The following is a 20,650-nucleotide window of genomic DNA, read 5'->3' on the forward strand; positions in this document are numbered from 1 at the left end:
CATCCTCTCTCTCTCCCTTTCAGTTGTGAGAAGAACTGTGGGCCAGTGAATGCTGATGAAGACGTCCTGCTCAGGGTCACCATGGGAGACAACTCACCAGTGGCCACATTCAGCTGGTATATAGATGACACTTCGCCAGAGAAGGTGAGGACCCTGACAACCACTCAAAAACGGAAACCTTTTCCTTTGATGGACCAGACCTGTGTCACATGCCTGGTACTGAGCCAGGGTCAGATCCGCTCTACTCAGAGTGGCAGGGGGAGGGCATTCCCCAGGCAAAAAACAGGAACTCGATCAGGAGGAAGAATAGATACAAGGAAGCAAAAGCCATGGGGAGACACTGCAGCAGATGCTGTAAGGCCCCTGCCGAGTCCCCTTTTCCAGTCTGATGCACCTGCCCCCAGCTGCTAGGGGGTGACCGTTGGCCAATAACTGCTGGACATGGGGGTCTAACAGCCCCACCTCCTAGCCCCTGAGTGATGCAATTTCTCTATGCGACTCACACTCCAGAGCTCCCTATGGGACCAGGCTGAGCCTGTTCACCTCCCAAAACCTCTTCTCTGCCTTGTTTCCTTCTGTGCCTGGTTCTGCCTCCCTCCTTCCCTCCCCACTAGATTCCGCTGGGAGCCCTCCCTCAATAAATGACCGCACTGGAATCGCAAATCCCGAATCCCGTCTCAGCCTCTGCTTTTAGGGAGCCTGACCTAAAACAAACACCTTGACAAAGCTGGAGATTGGCTATGTCAGCTGACCTCTGGGAAGCTGGTGGGGCCTGCCGTCCGTTTGTCAGAGATGAATCTGAAAGGCCTCTGAGGGGTCAGGAGCTGCCATCCTGCTGAGGTCCAGTGGCTTGACCTCGGGGGCCCTGGGCAATGCTCTCTTTCAGGCCACACACCTCCCGGATGTGTGCAGACTCTCAGGCTTTCGGCCAAGCTCTCTAACCCTCCTTCAGAGCAACACGTCCACGCTGCTGCTGAACAGCTCCTTCCTGCAGACCTGGGGAGAGGTCATCCGAATCAGAGCCACAGGTGTGAAGCCTCCCTGTCATCTCCTGTCATAGAACCAAGACAAACCCAGAAATGCTAAAACAGGCATATGTGTAGCGGGGGGCATGTACAGGCTCTGGTGTGAATCCCACCACTGCCACTTTCTGTCTGGGAGACCTCAGGCACAGGATTTAAGCTCTGCATGCCTCCGTTTCCTTACATGTAAACTGGGGATACTAAAAATGCCCACCTCAGAGCTGTTATTCTGCAGGGTGACTGATATCACATCAGTGGTACAAGCAGGTCATCCTGGGGCCGTGCAGCCTGCATGTCCTGTTGGGAAATTCAGAGCTTCTCATTTAAAACAAGCTCAGTATAGGAAATGTAGATTCTCAAAAAGATGAATAATGGGGTGATTATTTCTTTTTGGAAACATTCTTTTGATGCTATATTTCCCAAAGTGGCCTATAGACCATCCCCACCAGGATAATGGGGGAGGGGTGGGGGGGCGGGTTACTAGTTAAAAAATGCACACCCCTGGGTCCTCCCCAATCCTTCTGATTTGAGTCTAGGCCAAGGAATTAGTTTTAATTGGTTAAAATTTTCTCTACCCCCAGCTCTTCCAGGCATGCACTCTTTTTGAAAAACTAGGTGGCTATACCAGATAATGCAGGAAGTTGTTGCAGGCCAACTAGGGGCTCTTCACGTTGTCGTAGGGGCCTGGAAAGAGGGGACTTTGGGTGGGATCAGCCTGTTTCCAGATCCTGGCTCTGGCCCTTCCTGGCTTCAGTGATTTTGAGTAAGTCAGTATTTCCCAATATACTTCCTCTTTATGAAATCCCTGTCAGGAAGCTATTATGATTAGCCCCATTTTACAGATGAGGAATTGACTCTCAAAAAGGTCAAGTCCAAGGTCACTTGACTAGTGAATGGCAGAACTGGGATTCCAGCTCAGCTGTCTGATCCCCTTCTTCTGTCTCGGCCCAATTTCTCAAAGTGAGACCCTGGGTCCCCCGCATCAGGGGGAATTGTTTGGCATGAAAATTCCTGGGCCCATCCCAGAATCTCCAGAGAGGTCTGAGGCTCTGGGTCCAGAGAGGGGCCTGGGAATGTTCTTGTTTAACAAGCTCCTCTGATGATCCTGAAGTGCAGTGGAGTTTGTGTGAATCACAGAGCCCCTTTATTAGTCCATATCTGTTGCTTAGAGCAAAATACATGAAACTGAGTTATTTGTAAGAAAATGAAATGTATTGCTTACGGTTTCTGAGGCTGGAAAGTCCAAAGTCCAGGGAAAACATCTGGTGAGGGTCTTCTTTGATGGTGGCTTTACAGCAGTGCAAGGGTCTTGTATGGCAGAAAATGGCAGAGCAGAGAGAGAGCTTCTCATGCACTATCCTTTTAAAGCCCTCAGAGCCACACCCACGACCACCATTAAACCATCACCTTAATCAGCCCTTCAAAGTCCCACCTTTCAATTACCATAATAGGATTTTCCACCCTCAACAGTTACAGTGAGGATTAAGTTTTGGGGGGACATTCAACCCAAGGCAGCCCCCTAAGCACATTCTGTCTTCACTCCTCAGCACTGACCGAGCACGCCTATGGGGAGGACACCTACGTGATCAGCACTCTGCCTCCCCCCGAGGTGCCCGCCTGTGCCATTGCCCCAGAGGAGGGCACTGTTCTGACGAGCTTTGCCATCTTCTGCAACACCTCCATGGCCCTGGGACCCGTGGAACACTGCTTCTGTCTGGAATCAGGTACCAGCTGAGGACTCTGCTCTCTCCCCAGCTCCTGGGCCCATTCTCTCCAAGAACAGGGGCCTGTGTCTCACTGGGAGCTGCAAAGGACATGCTCCATGTGAGAGAGGTTGACAGGATGAGGGCTCCCCTAAACCTCAACTCCCACCCCCAGGGCACTGACCCAGCCATCACGCCACAGAGAGAAGAAAAGCAGGTCCCAACGGAGCTCCACCACAACTATGGAGGCCCAAATGGCCTCTGTCCTGGCATGAGGGACATTGACAGGATGGAGTAGATGAGGATACCCAGAAGTGTGACCATGGGGGGCCACTACCAGGACACATCCCCCAACACATACGCTCAGAGTAGCTGACACCCTTGGAAATCTGGAGTTACTCAGGAACACAGGGATGAGTCTGGAATCTTCAACCATTGTATCGACCCTGCCTTGCGAGTGACAGCAGGCAATGGGTGATATTGCAGAACAAGCTGAGCTGAAAGGAGAACATTTTTGCAAAAGTTTACAGGTGACAAACACGGAAGACCCCATCCACATTGCATAAAACCCTATGCAGTCTCCCCACTGCCACCATAACGACCCATGCCCCAGGACAGCAGGAGGGTGTCAGCCGGGGAGATGGCAGCGCAGTCCACATTGACTTACTCTCCCATTTTGATGGTGGTTGGTCCTTGGAGGGCTCATCTAATTCCTTATCTCCTCCCAATGGGCTTTGGCATTTTGTGACCCTCGTGTGACTCTGAAAATACTCTAGTCAGATTGGAACTTTCCTCCACACCTAGGCACCAGGAGTGTTACCAGGATGCTCCCCAGATTCCACCATCAAACACCACAGTGACATAAGCTCTACACTTTGACTAATGAAAGGGGGACATGAGCTGTTCTAAGACCCAAGAGGGTATAATTTTCATGGGGTGCTCTGTCAAGTAGATGTGGGAAACAGGACTGTTAAGAGGACTGTGCCTGGGTTTGAGCCTGGGAGGAAAAACATTTGCAAGCAAGGTAAGTAGATTTCATTTCAAACCTGCATCCCCCTAAATGTGAGGTCAGGACAGCTGCTCTGATTCCAATTGGTCATTCCAGTTTAGTAGCTCACCTGCCTTATACAGGTGAGCAGGAAGGGGGCAAGATGATCATATAAAAGTGAGTTTTCAATTGCAAGTCAATGACTTGGTGATTGTCTGCAAACTGTACAATGATTAGTGACTACAATGATAGGTGGGTCTCATTCAAGGATATAAAGGATATTCGTTTCCTCATTCATTTTTACAACAAATATGTATTGAATACCAGGCTCTGTTCTAGGTGCCAGCTGTACAGCAATGAACAAAACAATGGAAGTCCCTGAGTTCATGGTCTTTACAATTTAGTGGCAGAGACAACTGGTAAACAAAGACGTATGTGCCAGGGACGCTATTTCAGAAAGAGTAATAGGAAGGGGTCTGTAAAGGAAGTGACATGGGAGGGAGCTTGGACATGTTTTGAGCTAACTTTCAACCTGCCCTTGTACTTCCTCCTCCTCTCCCCTTCCTTCCCCCTTCTCTCATCTCCCCGACCTCCTCCTCCTCCTCCTCCTTTTTCTTTTTTTTGTAATTTGGTTTACCACCTTGAATTTTAAAAATAAAACAAAAAACTGTAAATGGAGGATTTTATCCACAATTTTTCATGGATTTCAGTAAAATTGTTCCAAAGTCACAGACACCTGCAGTTACTTAGAGAGGACAGTGGACCAGTATATGTGCTCTCTACTCCCTGAAAGTATGGAATCCCTGAGTGCCTGCCATGCCTTCAACAACTGTGGCTTTTGTGTCCTTGAGACCAGGGTCTGTCTGGGTGGGCTGCAGTCTCCTCGGGGCTTAGAGCTGCCCCCTAAGTGTTCAATTTTCATTTTGCCAGGCTTCTGCCTACACTGTGGTCCTGAACCTGCCCTCCCATCAGTTTATCTGCCCCTTGGAAAAGAAGACAATGACTTTGAGCTTACCATGGTCGTTACTGTCACCAATCACGCAGGGAACAGACAGCAGACCCGTGTGGTGATTAAGGTGGGTGGTGGCAGCAGCCACTATTTCTTTGTTGAGAAAACTTTGCAACCCATCTGAACCTCACAAAAGGGTGGCTGGGTGGAAGAAGGCAGCAGAGGGCCTGGCCAGATGAATCACTGATTCATTAACTCCTTCAACAAATATTTACAGAGCATCTACTATGTGCCAAGTCCTGGGGATCAACATGGTCTCTACTTCTATAGATCTTAGGATTTAGTGGCCAGAAGAGTAGTAGGGTCCTGGGAGCCAGGGGTTGGGGCGGAAGGGCCCAGGCCTGAGTTAGGCCAGCACCTTCAGAGAGTTCAGAGGAAGGAGGACCAAAATAGGCCAACAGAGACATAAGGCAGAGCCTGGATAAAATCCCAAGATAATGTCAAGGCTCAGAAGCCAAGTAGAGATGGAAGAGACTGAGAACAAGATGAGAAGGCCAATGAGGGGTGAAGCAATGGACTGGCCAAGGCTCGGTGTTGGTGGCCATCAGCTGCCTGGTGCAAGCAGGTCCGGATGCCTGAGCTCCCCCATGCCCAGGCCAAAGGTTTCTAGGCCTGTTCCCCACATGAAGACCGTGACTTTGGGTGGTCCCAAAGGTTCTTGAACAAGGATCACTGAGCACATTTCCTCATTAGGTGGGACCCGGAGACACGCATATTGAGGATGTGGCATTCCAAGCTGCTGTGTCGGAGAAACTCACTGTCGCTCTGCAAGGCGAGCATGGCCCTGAACAGCTCCTCCAGCTGGCCAAGTCCCTGTCCTCTGTGCTGAACCAGGAGTGCCAGGGCCAGAACTCCAGGCAGCCACTGAGCATGGACACCAGACGCAAGGTGCTCTGTTTAAACCCTGCCACTGGGGCCTCCAGGGTCTATTTGAGGTGGGAGCCATTTGGGGTGGGAAGCAGGGTTCATGAGTCGGATCAGTAGAGAAGCCTTTGTTGTCTCCCAAGTGGTTGACATCACTTCCCTCTCTGGTCCTTTCAGTGAGTGACATAAAGTGGAGAAAAAGCCTTCTTTGGTGCTAATCTCTTTCTCTGCTCGCCTTCATGGGGTCATAGCCTTCTGCAACTGGAAGGGAATTTAGAGAGCATCACTGCAGCCCCTTCATAATAAAAATGACAGAACCAAGGCCCAGAGGAGAAAAGTGACTTGGCCTAGGTTATATGGTTCATAGTTTGGGGTTGGAGCTGTTGTCACCGCTCTTTCACCGCCATCTGAATTGTCATGGGCCAGGGACTGAACTTCTCTAAGCCTCAGTTCCCTTCTGAAAAATGGAGATAATAGTAGCATTTTCCTTGTAAAGTTGTAGTGAGAGTTAAATAAGAGTTATAATCACTGGAACTGAAGGTCAAACCATGGAAATTGCCAACATTTGACCAGTTTTAACCCACAAAAATGGCCATTTCATGTTACATCCTAATATTATGAACAAGTATTGTCGAAGGTAGGATCACACCCGCTCCCAGTACCTGCTAAATGAATATGCCTGTGCGCATGTGTACACATATGCACACGCACACGCACACCCCTGCCTGCAGGGCGTGGAGAAGAGAAGAGACTTCCCCTGGTCCCCTGAGGGCTTGCATGAAAGTACATTGCCTGGTGCTGAACACGTGGTAAGTACTTAATAGGAGAAGCAGCGGTTGTCATAGTAACTACTTATGAGAAGTAACTAACATTTATTGAGCACCTACTGTGTGCCACAAGGCCCTGAATTAGGGCTTCATGGATGTGTGATCCCTGTTACAACCCTGTGAGGTAAATGCTGAGGTCGCATCTATGTCATAGATGAGGAAATATAGGGTAAGAGTGTTGTCGTCATTGGCCCAGGGGTAAGTATGAGGCTACTTCAAAATCTTCCTGGAAAGATTTGCATTATCTTTCAATTCTGTTTTTCCATGAACTTTTTGAAGTACCCTCATAGTGAAGATGGGATTCAAATCTAGTTTGGCTCTCTCCTCCCTCAGTTCCAGCCCTCTCACCCCAGCCCTGTGCTGTCCATTAGCCACCCCCCCCACACACATGTACACATGCATGCAGAGATACACACATGCGTGCACTCGCACACACATCCACACACCCCACCTGGCTCCCACTCTGAGCAGCACCTATAGCAAAGTTCCCTTTGTACATCCTGGGGTCCCCAAGCACACAGACTCCACAGCCTGACCCAAGGTCCCCCGTGAAATGTCAGGGCCCTGGCAGGAGACAGATGTCAAAGTGGGCAATTTAAAGATTTTAAGAAGGGCTCTGTTGAGAACAGTGGGGCAGGGTTTAGGGAACGAACAAACAAGAGAGAGTGCAGGACCCCAGGGACTCAGCCTGGAGTGACCAGAATCCAGAGGGGCAACTGCATGTGGAGAGTGTTCCCTGGTAGGAGCCATGGCAGCCACCCCAGTGGCCCAGCAGCTCGCTGTCCTCCCACCCTCTCATCTCCTGTGGGGCTTCCCTATGGGAGAATCCACTGGCCAGAGGGCCAGGAGCCAGTGACATCTGCACACAGGTCCCCTCAAGGCACACAGGATAGGGTGAGGAAGGATGGAGGGAGGATCTGCAGAGGCTAACGCAAGATTTTGCATTGTCCAAGTTTCCCTTCTGGAACATTCTTAGAAGAGACCTCTAACATCTTGGACTGTTCTTTCCTCCATCCAAGCCACAGCATGGATGGAAGCCTGGATGCGCCTCAGCTGGTGGCAGACATGCTCAGACTGCAGCTGCCTTGGAAGTATCTAGGCTGAATGAGTTTGGTAGCAGGCCGTGTGGGCAAGAATGACTGCTCATTTGTGTTTGTGCTATCCAGAATGGTTGCCACGGGCCATGTCTGGCTACTCAGATCTAAATTCAAATTTATTTAAATTAAACAAAGTTACATATTCAGTTCCATGGTTGCATGAGCCGCATTCCAGGTGCTCAATAGTCACATGTGGCTAGTGGCTACTGTACTGGACCACACAAGGAACAGAACATTTCTATCGATGCAGAAAGTTCTACTGGGTGGTGCTGAAATTATGTTCTCAGTTTTTCTCTGCTGCTGCCAAAGCCATCTGCTGGCCAGCCCCTCATTAGTGCTTTGTGACTTAGAAAACATATGCCCCAGCAGCCCAGAGGGTCTGGCCAAAGACATGAGAAGGAGGGACGAGTAGGGGGAATCCTGTCCCCACCTTGCCAAAGGCACACAGGGACCCCAAGCCTCCAGTGAGATCTCACATCCACACTGGGCCAACAGAGCAATCCAGTTTCTGAATTTCATGTCATTTCAGTCACAAGTGCCACCCTGAGACACTACTTATTTTTAAATAATGCCAACTTTTATAGATTTTATTTGAAGATTTGGAGAAAGCTTGCAACATCCTATATTAGTTTCCTATGGCTGCCATGACAAATTACCACAAATTTAGTGGTTTAAAACACAAATGTATTTTCTTACAGTTCTAGAGGTTGGAAGTTTGAAATGGGTTTCATTGGGCCAACATCAAGACATGGGCTGGGCTGTGAACCTTCTGGGGGCTCTTGGGGATAATCTGTTCTTTGCATTTTCCAGCTTCTAGAGGCCACCTCCATTCCTTGGCTGCTGGCCCCTTCCTCCAACTTCAAAGCCAGCAGCATAGCATCTTCCAAGCCCTCTCCTCTCCCCTCCTTCCCTCTCTCTCCCCTCTCCTTCCCTCTTATAAAGACCCTTGTGATTACACTGGTCCCACCTGTTAATCCAGGATAATCTCCCTAACTCAGGATCCTTAACCTAATCAAATCTTCAAAGTGATTTTGCCAAAATGCCTTTCGCCATGTGAGGTCACATATTCACAGGTTTTGGGAACTAGAACATGGATGTCTTTGGGGGCCACTATCCTGCTTGCCACACATCCTGTGAGGTGAAAGGAGGTCCACGGAGCTTTGGAAGACCCAGATGAGCCTGGTCACTCCGTCTGACCCCACATCTTTCTGAAACTTCTTGGAGCCACTGGGATTATGTTTCCTCTCCCCACCTTTCTCCTCCCGTGCCTAGGTCAGAGAGCGTCTGCTGGGGTTGCTGTCTGCGGTTACCACCAGCCTGGAGGATGTGCAGAGGGTTTGGGGGCTGGCTGAGGTGCTGAGAGAGGTGACCCACCGCAGTGAGGAGCTCACAGGCTTGGCCCAGGTGAGTAGTTCCACCCTCTGAACCTGCCGTGGCACACGTGCCTCCACAGAGGGGGGTGACAACCCAGCAGGCACAGGTGAAGGGGGCCCTCAGTCATAAGGCTCTACCATCTTCTTTCCAAGGTATAAGGTGGTGTGAAGGAAGGTGCCCCTCTAGCACCCCTGTGTCTCACGCTGGGTGTGGTGGTCTCTCTGCCCACCCCTCCCTCCCCTACCCACTGCTGAGCAACTTGAGGGAGTAACTTAGTTAATTAATCTCTAGGTGGTCAAGTGAACTAGTCCATTTCTTTTGCATACACAGAATACCTGAAATTGGATAATGTATAAAGAAATTAGATTTATTTCTTGTAGTTTTGGAGGCTGGGAAGTCCATGGTCCAGGGGACAAATCTGGTGAGAATGTTCTTCTGGGTGGGAACTCTCTACAAGGTCCCATGGCAACACAAAGTGTCACATGCTGAGAGAATCACAAGAGAGAGCTAACCTTCTCACTTCCTCCCCTTACAAAGCCATCAGAACCACCATGATAACCCATTAAACCATGAACCCATTATTCTATGAATGGATCAATCCATTTACGAGAGCACAGTCCTCACAATCCAATCACTTCTTAAAGGACCCACCTTCCACTACCATATTGGGGATTAACTTCTAACATGAGCGTAGGGAACATTCAGACCACAGCACCAAGTGTGGGTCCAGGTGCTACTGTGACCCTCCTGTGTCCCCCACTTCAGTGCATGCTCCTGCCTTTCTTTGCCTGGAGGCTTTCTCTGACCCCCAGAGTCCACTCTACCTGCCCTCATAGCAGGGAATTCATGCAATGCCCCATGACTAATGGGGCTGGTGGACAAGTGCCCCAGCTCCCTTGTCCCCGTTGATGGGTAGCTCCCAAGCAGGACTGAGCCTCAGGTAACGGGCTCGATCAAACCCCGTGTGGGCTTCTTGCCCTTCCCTGTCTCACATCCCCAGTCCCCTAGTGTGTTAGTCCATTTCCTATTGCTTATAACAGAATACCTGAAACTAGGTAATGGATAAAGAAAGAGAATTTATTTCTTAGTTTTGGAGGCTGGGAAGTCCAAAGTCCAGAGAACACATCTGGTGAGGGTCTCATTGCTGGTGGAAACTCTATAGAGCCCTGAGCAACCAGCGTATCACATGGTGAATGGGCTAAGCAAGACAGAGCTAACCTACTCACTTGCTGTCTTTATAAAGCCGTCAGAACCATGCCCATTACTCCATAATACAATGAATGGATTAATCTATTCATGAGGTTACAGTTCTCACAATCTCATCACCTCCTGAAGGGCCCACCTTTCAATTACCATAACAGGATTTCCCATCCTCTTAACACTGTTACAATGGATATTAAGATTCCAATACACGAACTTTTGGGGGACACATTTGACCAATAGCACCCGCCAATGTTTCCCAGGATCACCGCCGAATAAATGACTTGCTCCTACATCCTTGCCTTAGGATCTGCTTCTTGGAGAACTCAAATTATCACACCGTGTTTCCATGGTTATTGCAGCCAAGGGTTAAAAATGAAGCCATAAAAACAGGAAAAGGGGGAAACTGCCCTGACTGTGCCCTGCCCCCTCTGGCAGGAGGCTGTGCTCCTCGGATCCTCCAGCCTGAAGCCAGGAAGGCTGGTCCTTATTTCAGGGGCCATGGTGCTGTTATGACACTTCCCACTTACACACCCATTTGCCCATCCACCTATTTTAGGTGCATAATATTTACATGTACCTATGTACATCCTCCCCATCCTTCTACTCATTTATGCATGCATTAATTTATTCATTCAACAAATGCTTCCTGAATGTCTAGTATGTGCCAGGTACTGTGCAACTCATTGAGAATTCAGCAGAAAATCACACATACATGGCTTCTGTCCTTATAGCACTTTTAGACTACTGGAGCAGCCAGACATTAAACAAATAATTTGAAAAATACATATATAATTACAAAATTACAATAAGCGCCACATCTGTCCATCCATCCGACTATCCATTCATCCATCCATTTATCTATTCATTCATTCATTCATCATCTGTACATCCATTTGTCCTCCATCCATCTGTCCGTCCTCCGTCCATCTATTCATCTACCCATTCGTCCACCTATCCATCATCCATCCATCCATCTATCCATCCCCCTCTCAGCAAATGCTACTGCATGCCTCCTGTGTGCAGGGCATTACTCAAGGCACCCTGGGAGGGATTCTGAGACAGACGAGGCTTCTCTCCTGAAGGGACTTAGTGCATTATAAGGAGGGGGGACCTGGTCTCGAGTCAGAGATACAGGCAGTTTATGTGACAGGACTGGCCCACCTCTTCCCTGGCTTGTGCCCCTACCTTGCTCCCTTCCACCACAGCCCTTGTTCCGTGAATGGTCTCTGCCAGGTGGGGCTCATGCTGCTTTTCCTTCTTTGGGTGAAACCAGCGGGAGGCCAGCCAGACTTTGGAGCTTGCCAGTGAGGCCCTATTGACAGTGAGTGCCAAGGCCCATCCTGAGGACCAGAGGTACCAGGCAGCCACCAGGGACCTGTTTCAGGCTGTGGGCAGTGTGCTGGAAGCTTCCTTGAGCAAAAGGCCAGAAGAGCCTGCAGAGGCCAATGGCAGCCAGGTGAGCGACCCAGGCCAGAGGCAGACCTCACAGCCACTACATGCCCAACTCACATCAGCATGTCTTGGTGGACTTTTCTCCCCATCTTGCAGATGAGGAAACTGAGGCACAGATTAAAGTGTTGCCTGGGGAGCTGGAAGAAAAGTCTCAGAGAGCAGAGCTTCCAGGAAGCAGTGTGGTGTGTAAGCAGAGCACAGGCTCTGGAGCAAGGCAGCCTGAGTTTGCATCCTGCCTCCGTAACCTACACACACTTCTGTGCACTCAAACATGCTCACACTCACCCTCAGACTCACACTCATCCATGCACACACTCAAACACTTACATTCACATGCAGCAATGGTCACACACATCTGTGCTCTAAAAGGAACTCTGTGCAAACATCCAGCCCTCCCTGGTCCTCACACCAGCCTTGGCGTCAGTGAGGTCGCATCTCAGTCAGGGGTTTGGATGGGGTTGGGGGCAGAGTCCATGCCCAGGTGACCCTGTGAATGGCCTTGCTCCTCTCCATTTCCCCTGGAACAAGAGCTGGGTCGTGGGGGTGGCAGCAGCCCCAAGAGCCGCCCATGAGATGGCTCAGCGCGGAGACCCTGGAGCTGGACGCTCATCTGTCATTCCTGGCTCTTCCCCTTATAACATGTGACTCCCCAAGTCACATCCTCTCTGTGCCTCCGTTTCCCATCTGCCAAATGGGGGTAGCAAGGCACCTGCCTCAAAGGATTGTCAAGAAGATGGAAAGTATGTGAAAGTCAAGCGTTTGGGGTTTTTATAAGTGCCCGCTCTTATCATCACCTACAGGCTCTTGCCCCCTCACTCCTCTGCCCTGTCCAGGTCCCTGTGGAAGTCCCTCACTGTCCTGGTGGCAGTAACCGTAGGTGGTCTAGAGAGATGGGTCCATTGCTGCACTCTCCCACTTCCTTTTCCAGACTGCCACTGTGCCACAGCTGCTCCGAGTTGCGGAGCGTGTGCAGACTGCCCTCCTGCTGGGGACACTGCCTGGGGGCCTTCCAGCCACACTGGCCACCCCCTCCATCTCTGTGTACACACACAGGTAACCGGCTGTACTGTGGGTCCTCAAGAGAGCTCATTCCCTAACCTCGCTCATCCCACACGCATACCTCCATACCCTGTGATAAGCATAGCTCAGGAGACCAGACTTGGGGTTGGAGAAGTGATGGGACCTGAACCTGGGGAGGGATTCCACCTAGAGAAGATACCCCTCTCCCTGCATGTTGGGTGTTTGTACAGCACAGGAAAGGAGGCGTTGGGTGTTAGAGCCACCTGAGGGAGTCCTGAGAGATGGCTGGTATCGGGGCTGGGCAGGCAAGGGGGTGAATGGGTAGGATCAGGCCGCTGTTAACCATGCTCGGGGTGTGTCAGGCCAGCCCATTGCGCCAGGGGCCTGTGGGTGCTCAAGACAAATTGCCTGGTCAGTTTCTCCATGGAGCGCTCATCTCTCGCCAAGCGCTGACCCAGTACCTGGGGATGCTCTGCTCCCTCCATCCCTCCACGTGATAAGCAGGGACTGGACGATGCTGCAGGCACTGCTGGATCCCCCTGGCTCCAAGCACCAGTTCCTTGTGCCAAGGATGCCCTCTTGGGTCCCAGGGGTAGTTTCCCAAAGCAGTATTCTGATCAGAGCTAGGAAACCAGGTCCCCCATCTAATCAGATGTGACAAGGTCAAAGGCCAGAAAAGATGGGGTTGGGAGTTCATGATATCAGAGGTCAAGGTAGTTAGGGGGAGAAATGTCTACATCCAAGAACATTTATTCATTCAGCAAAAATATTTGTTGCCCACTATTACGTGCCAGACACCATTCTAGGTATTTGGGGGTACAACAGTAAACAAATCTGGCAGGAGCCATGTCCTCAGGGAACCTTCAATCCAGAACAGGGGACATCAGCTGCCTTTTGTGCTGCTTCTACTGACACAAACTTGCAGAACCATCTAAAGAGATCAAAATACAGCACCCACTCCGATGGCAAAGCAGGAGATGTGGGGATTTTCCTTGAACACTGACTGTCTTCTCTCTGTTCTCACCTTGTGGCCAGAATACGAGGACGGAGTTGGCGCGGCTCCTCTGTGCACATGCCTGCTGCTAATGCTGCTGCCTTCACTCTGCCTACCGCCTCCTCCCTCGGCTCTGGGGAGGACAGCCAGGAGCCTGTGGACATAAGGGTAACATCAGTAATAACCTCCTTAGGGATGGCCCTTTGCAGTCTACAAAGCACTTTCATGTGCATTTGTTCATTTATGTTGCTAACAGCCCGTTTTACAGACGAGGCTCAATGATGTGCCCAAAGCCACAAGTGAGTGGCACAGCTGGGATTCATAGCCAGACCTCCTGACTCCATACCCGTCCTCTTTCCACTGTGTTGCAAAATGTATCCAGCAGACTTGGTTCATTTAGTCCTTGGAAATAACACTCTTCAGGCTTAGTTCCACAACGAGGAAATGACAAACCCAAGGCTCTTTTCCATCCCCAATTTAAGGCACATCTCAACTCCTTGAGCCCTAATGAAAGTTGACAAACTTCTTTCTCTTAGATACTTACTAGCTTTTTGGCGGAAAGACTTGGACAGTTTTACATTCCAGTAATTGCTCAGCTAAAGCAAGTCTGATTTGGATTCTCTAGGGCCAGATCTCTGAGACCACAGCCCTGAAGGGCAGAAACATGCCAGGGAAAGCCCAGCAGCTGAGGTGGGCCCCCACCTACCCCACAGGACAAGGGCTACTCCTCTGTCCCATCTTAGGACTTCGTCATTCTCATAGGGACCTATTCACCTTCCAGCCCCTCAGGGGCCTTGGCCAACACCCTTGCTCTTGGTTTCAGATGATGAGCTTCCCAAAGAGCCCCTTCCCAGCCCGAGGTCACTTTGATGTCAGCGGAACTGTTGGTGGCCTCCGTCTAACCAGCCCTAGTGGACAGCTCATTCCTATGAAGAATCTATCGGAGAATATTGAGGTAGAAGTTGGGCGTGTTGTCAGAAGTCAGGTGGTGCTTCTGTCTTCAATTCGGTTAAGACCAAAAGTTGGTTGGTTATGAAAAAAATGGTTGAAGGGAATCATTCAACATGATCCTTACCCTACCTTAAACATTGCATTTAATTCAAAACTACAAATGTACATTTGTTCACCAACTTTTGGGTGTTCAACCAAGTTTTCCTGGTTATATAAATCTGTTGAATGGGATTTTAATCATCTTCATTGCATGAACTGCCCCCGTAACATAGCCCCTAAAATGTCTAGTCAGATTTTCTTTTAAGTTAAGCAAAAAATATAAGCACATCATGATGCAGTATGAGTTCAGATTCTTTCAAGAGTTTTGTTACTTTTTCTAATCTGTAGTTTTCTAATCAATGACTAATTCAATAGCAATTTTTAGAGATGTCAGGGTCCTCATCCCTGGAGCCTGTGAGTATGTTACCTTTAATGCAAAACGGACTTTGCAAGTGTGGCTGAGTTAAGGGTCTTGAGATGGGTGAGTATACTGGGTTAATCGATGGGCCCGATGGAATCCAAAGAGGCCTTGTTAGAGGGAGACAGTAACTATAGCAGGGGAAAGGCGATTTGATGACAGAAGCCAGAGGTTGGAGTGATGCCAGGAAGGGGCTGTGAGCCAAGGAGGGCAGGTGACCTGTAGGAGCTGGAAAAGGCAAGGAAACAGATTTTCCCCTGAAGCCTCCAGAAGTAGGGCAGCCCTGCCAACTTTAGCCCTGAGAAACTGATTTTGGACCTCTGGCCTCCAGAACTGTAAGATAACAAATTTGTGCTGTTTTAAGCCACCCAGTGTGTGGTCACTTGCTGTGAGCAAACAGGACTTCAGTTCCCAGGTGCTTGCCTGCACAGCTCTGCACAGCTGCCCTGGGGCCCACCATCTGACACTGCCTTCCTGGCACACCTTTGATTTGATTGTTTCTGATGATAGATCCTGCTGCCCCGCCTTCCTGAAGGACACAGCAAGCCGACCATGTTGAATCTGACCAGTCCTGAAGCTTTGTGGGTGAACCTGACTTCTGGGGAGGCAGCTCTGGGGATCCAGCTGCACTGGAGACCTGGCATTCCACTCACGCTCAGTTTGGGCTATGGCTACCACCCCAACGAGACCAGCCACGATGCCCAGACTCACCTTCCACCAACGGCTGCTCCAGGTGGGCCCATTCCCTGGGCCATTTCTTAAGCTACTTCCCGGAGTGTGACCAGTTTAAACTTGAGAATCAGAAGCCATGGGGAAAAAAAGCAACTTGCCACACTCAGTGGCTTATTTTTGTTGGTGGTGTTAGTATTATTATTTGCCAACATTAGGTGAGCATTTACTATATGCCCCGAAGAGCTGAGAAACGCTTACAGAACTGACCTCATTTCAGTCTTTATGACAACCCTTGGGGGTGGGGACTATTGAAATCTCCACTTACCAGATAAGAACAGAGAGATTAAGTAACTGGTCTGAGATCACACAGCCCATGAGGAGAACCAGCGTTTGAGCCCTTGCCTGTCTGACATGGCTCTGCACACTGACCGGGGTGTGCTCCCCCTCTGTGCTCCTGGTCGCAGGGGGAGAAGATACTCGTAGCACTTCAGGGAAACCATCAGAGTCTGCTTCTCTGCCAAGTCACCACCGTCACCCAGTCTCAATGAGGCTTCAGGCTGACCCAGAACCCCCTTTCCCGCAGATGAGCTGTTCACGTGGATCCTGAGCCCAGAGGACCTGCATTTTGGGGAAGGTATCTACTATTTGACTGTGGTCCCTGAGTCTGACCTGGAGCCAGCCCCTGACAGGAATCTCACAGTTGGCATCACCACCTTCCTGTCCCATTGTGTGTTCTGGGATGAGGCCCAGGAGACTTGGGACAACTCCGGGTGCCAGGTAAGGAGAGGGAGGTAAGGAATGGGACAAAATGGCTTGGTGGGGCATGCCCTGCTCATGTAGGGTCCCCTTTTAGTGGCCATGGTTCAGCATCTTGTGCCCCTCCATGAGGCCTTTGCATATGTGTTCCTGTGACTGGAATACCCCCCACGTCCCCACCCCAGCCTAAGCATCACTTCCCTGAGTAAACTGTTCATGGCCACTGACGAGGTGAGATTTCTTGTTGTAAACTCTACAGCACATGCGTCCTTCCTCCATAGCACTGAGCAGAATGGTCATTCTACCTCTGTGTGTGAGCTCATTTAAATGATATCTGTCTCCTCGGTGCTCTGGGAATCCCCGAGACAGGAACAGTGAGTTTTGTTCACCGCTGGGAGCAAATGACCGTTGAATGAGCAACTCGGGAAGCCCTGCTGACTCTGGACTGCTGAGGGAGGCCAGAGGGTCATTTCCAAGGAAATGAACTCATAGCTGAGCCCTTCTACGCCAGGTGCTGTGCTCCATGCTGTTCTTGTAGAGGCTGCTTCAAAACGTTCATGGATACATAGAATCAATTAAGAGATTATACCGGGAGCACTTCTCTGATTCTTTTTTTTTTTTTTTTTTTTGTCTTTTTCGTGACCGGCACTAGTGCACTAGTGCACCGGCCATTCCTATATAGGATCCGAACCCGCGGCTGGAGCGTTGCCGCGCTCCCAGCGCCGCACTCTCCCGAGTGCGCCACGGGCTCGGCCCAAGCACTTCTCTGATTCTGTGTGGGATGGTGTTTCCCAGGTCGATCCTCACATTTGGCTGTCAATAAGCTTTACAAAGTTTTTTTAAAAAAAGGGAGAAAACAAAACAAAACAAAAAAGGAATAAGAAAAGATAATACAAATCTTTCCACGAATGTTTTGAAGATCCCTTATGCTATATCATCTCCTCAAATCTTCACAATTATCCCCAAGACAGTTACTTCCATTTTAGGGGTGGTAAAACAAAGTCTTAGGGGACTCAACTAACTTGCCCCAAATCCTACACTTCGGAAGTCCCCAGAGCACGACTTAGCGACACGTGGCACTGCTTCTCCAGTGCTGGGCCCAGTCCTGCCGAGCCCCTGGACAGCACTTGTCTTTATTAATTGCAATCAAATCCCTGTCTTAGGTCAGCTCATCTCTGCCCCAAGGAGCCAAGGCCTGTGAGAGTGCCCTGCAGACAGATATTGGCTTTGAGCCATCAGTGCCATCTCTGGAGTATCACAAGTCCCCTTCCCTTCCATGCCTTAGCATGTGCCGCCCTCTCCTGGAATGCCCTTCTCACCTCCCCCTGCCTGGGGAACTCCTCTTTGCCTGGCAGTCTCCCACCCCAGTGCCATCTTCCTGGGGAGACTCCCAGACATCTCCCTCTGTCGGACTTCCACAGCATTTCACACCCTTCCCAAGAACAGCAGCCTCCCCACCGAGCTGAACTTCATCACACATCTGTCTCCATCTACTAAACCATAGAACCTTCTTTCGTTTATTCCACAAATATTCACCATGTGCCCATGGGCAGGGATATAATGGTGAGACAAATCAGAGAGCTTTCAGCCTAGCAGAGGACACACCCATGTCAGATGATATTGGTCACAAGTACTACAAGAAGCCATGTCCCAACAGAGCCATGGGAACAGGAAACTCACAATGAGCTCCTTCAAGCCTTGTTTCTGCTGCAGCCTCAGCTTCCCTGTCAATTCCTGCCCTGGCTTCTAGCTGCCACATGTAGGGCATTCCCCAAAACACCAGGAAGAAACAAGGGCATGTGGAGATGTCCAAGAGACAGCAGGTTTCCCATGCTTGTGGCACAAGCCTTTGTACCACAGGAACAAGACCCTGGGTGTGGGGCATCCTTCTGGAGTTTCTGGGCCTGAGGCTCAGACTGCATCAGATGGTGTAGGGGTGGTGACATGGGCTCTGCCATCAGACAGGCTTAGATTCAGTCCCACTTCATCAATGAGCTTGGATAAGCCACCTCACCTCTCTGAGCTTTCCCATCCTAAAGTGGGGACCAAGGCTGACTACCACGCAGAGTTGAGGTGGGGCAGAGACGAGATTAGGGACATAAAGTACCGAGCATGCTGCCTGGTGCATAGTGAGTGCTCCGTAGACTAAAGTGACTGTTCTGTTAAACATCCTGACTAGAGAGAAGACAACATGTGTATAAAGTGGAAATCCAGCAAACAGTGAACAGGGGCTCAGGATGGGGGTTGGGTGGGGGAGGCACGGGGGTGGCTTGGGGGAGGACCACTTAACTAAACTAAGTTGTTGGGAAGTTTCGAGCTTCCGATTACAGTGGTGAGTTCCCAGGTGCTTCTCATGTTATTAAGAATATGCGCCTACTAATGCACATGACATAAATGTGGGACGTGCGGAGGTTGTGTGGGAGGGTATCATGAACCAAAAATTATGATTAATCTAACGTTGTCTACTTGATGCTCGTTACAGATGCACATACAGATATGGATACAGATATAGATATATAGAGATCATTTTATAGAGTTCATTGAGGAGCCATAAATAAATATATAGGATCATCAAGTCTGGATGGAAAACCACCACTGAACTATCTAAATAGCCAAAGAAACGTCCAGGTCTCTGGACTGCAGACCCTTATCAGGAAGTAAAGGCAGATTTATTGCAAGGGGTCTGAGAACCTGTATTCTTACATATATATTTTCTTAAAGGATATAAAAAATGCAATTACTGTCACAAGGGGATTCATAGACTAGTTTCTGATGTTCAAAGGGGCCCTGATGCTGGACGAGGTTGGGAAAGGCACTGGCCTCAAGGTCTTTGTGAAAACCCTGGAGGGCAAGATGTTGGGCATAAGTCAAGGTGGGTCCCTGGGCTCCTGGCAGACACTGACTGGTCTTATCACCAGCACTTGCTTGGGTTTCTTCTCTGAAACCAGCCCCACCCCTTCTGGGCATTCTAGCTGTTCCCGTAAGCTCCACAGCTGTGTGCTAAAAGCTGGCAGGATTGAGAAACAGTGAGAGAAACAAAGGAGCAAACCCGGAACTAAGACCCACCTGAAATTCGTGATAAACAGTTGGCACCATGCCATGTGGAGGGGAGCGCCTTTGCCGGGTGGCTCACTAAGGAGAGGAGACAAGAGTTACCTGTCAGGGCATGACAGGGCTTCAGGAATTTCTTCCTCACCAGGTGCTGGAGTAGAGAAGAACTTTCTGGATACCAGTCTTTCCTGCTCCCTCCGTCCCCACCCTCTAGTGGTAGACCCTAGAATGAAAAGGCGGTGCTGGTTTGTGGGGTTGAGTTAAATCTTTGTCCACCACATGGCTCTGTGGGGTGATGGCGAGCTGGCTGAGGGGTTTGGGGATGGTCTGCCCTGACTGTGCAGGGTGTGAAGCAAGAGGACAGATGGGGGTCCCTGCCCTGACCTGCTCCTGCCTTCTCCCACATTGTCCCACCCACCCACGAGAGACCGCATCCCCACGCTCATGCCACACCTTCCTGGTGTTGAGATGCTAGCCTGGGGTTTAAACACTTGTCCTTTCCTTTTTCTTCCTGTGGTTCCCCAGACTATCTTTCTGCTATTCAGCATAAACTGACCAACCATCCCAGTTTGCCTGGGACTCAGAAAAAAGAGTCCCGGGCAAACTGAGATGAGTTGGTCACTCCAGATGTCCTCCCAGCACCTGGCCCATGGCTGGGCACTGAATTAACACTCAACAAATATTTGTCCTGTGAATGAGCATCAGGTGGGGCAATGGACCAGAGAGACACACATCACATTTGTGACAATGGCTGTTTACGGAGGGCGGGGGACAAAGGTGACTCCAACTTCACCTGCCATGCTTCGTATCTAAAAAACGCAAAGCACAAAACGTACACAGTCAGCTTCTGAGAATGATGGATACAAAGATGTTTGTTATAAATATTATTCTCTGCATTTCAAAATCAATTTTCTTTTTATTTATTTACTTATAAGTTTACATCGATTAATTTTGTTGTTGTTGTTTGGTGGCTGGCCGGTATGGGGACCTGAACCTTTGACCTTGGTGTTACCAGCACCGTGCTCTAACCAAGTGAGCTAATGGGCCATCTCTAAAATTAATTTTCAATTAAATAAAAAAGCCCCAGGGGAATCCTGAGGCTGACCAGGCAGCCCCACAGCTGTCTCCGGGCAGTCTCCCCAGCCCCACACCCCTGTATAGCGTCTGCCACTCAAAGCAAACATCGTTCTCTTCCCCTGGCTCGAGCTTT

At 49.9% G+C, this 20,650-nt stretch overlaps 1 protein-coding gene across 1 annotated transcript in view; it reads left to right on the forward strand.

The window, feature by feature from the left end:
• The window catches only part of LOC134387703 (polycystin-1-like protein 2), a 101,466-nt gene that overhangs the window by 43,662 nt on the left and 37,154 nt on the right, over positions 1-20,650 (forward strand). Inside the window, exons 12-23 of the mRNA XM_063110097.1 lie at positions 24-144; positions 887-1,028; positions 2,570-2,746; positions 4,644-4,789; positions 5,416-5,610; positions 8,783-8,914; positions 11,361-11,543; positions 12,468-12,592; positions 13,595-13,721; positions 14,377-14,508; positions 15,472-15,694; positions 16,217-16,410. Coding sequence (XP_062966167.1) covers positions 24-144; positions 887-1,028; positions 2,570-2,746; positions 4,644-4,789; positions 5,416-5,610; positions 8,783-8,914; positions 11,361-11,543; positions 12,468-12,592; positions 13,595-13,721; positions 14,377-14,508; positions 15,472-15,694; positions 16,217-16,410 — 1,897 coding nt within the window. The remainder of the gene's footprint in view (positions 1-23; positions 145-886; positions 1,029-2,569; positions 2,747-4,643; positions 4,790-5,415; positions 5,611-8,782; positions 8,915-11,360; positions 11,544-12,467; positions 12,593-13,594; positions 13,722-14,376; positions 14,509-15,471; positions 15,695-16,216; positions 16,411-20,650) is intronic.

Source organism: Cynocephalus volans, chromosome 10 (assembly GCF_027409185.1).
Source record: "Cynocephalus volans isolate mCynVol1 chromosome 10, mCynVol1.pri, whole genome shotgun sequence".
NCBI classification, from domain to species: Eukaryota; Metazoa; Chordata; class Mammalia; order Dermoptera; family Cynocephalidae; genus Cynocephalus; species Cynocephalus volans.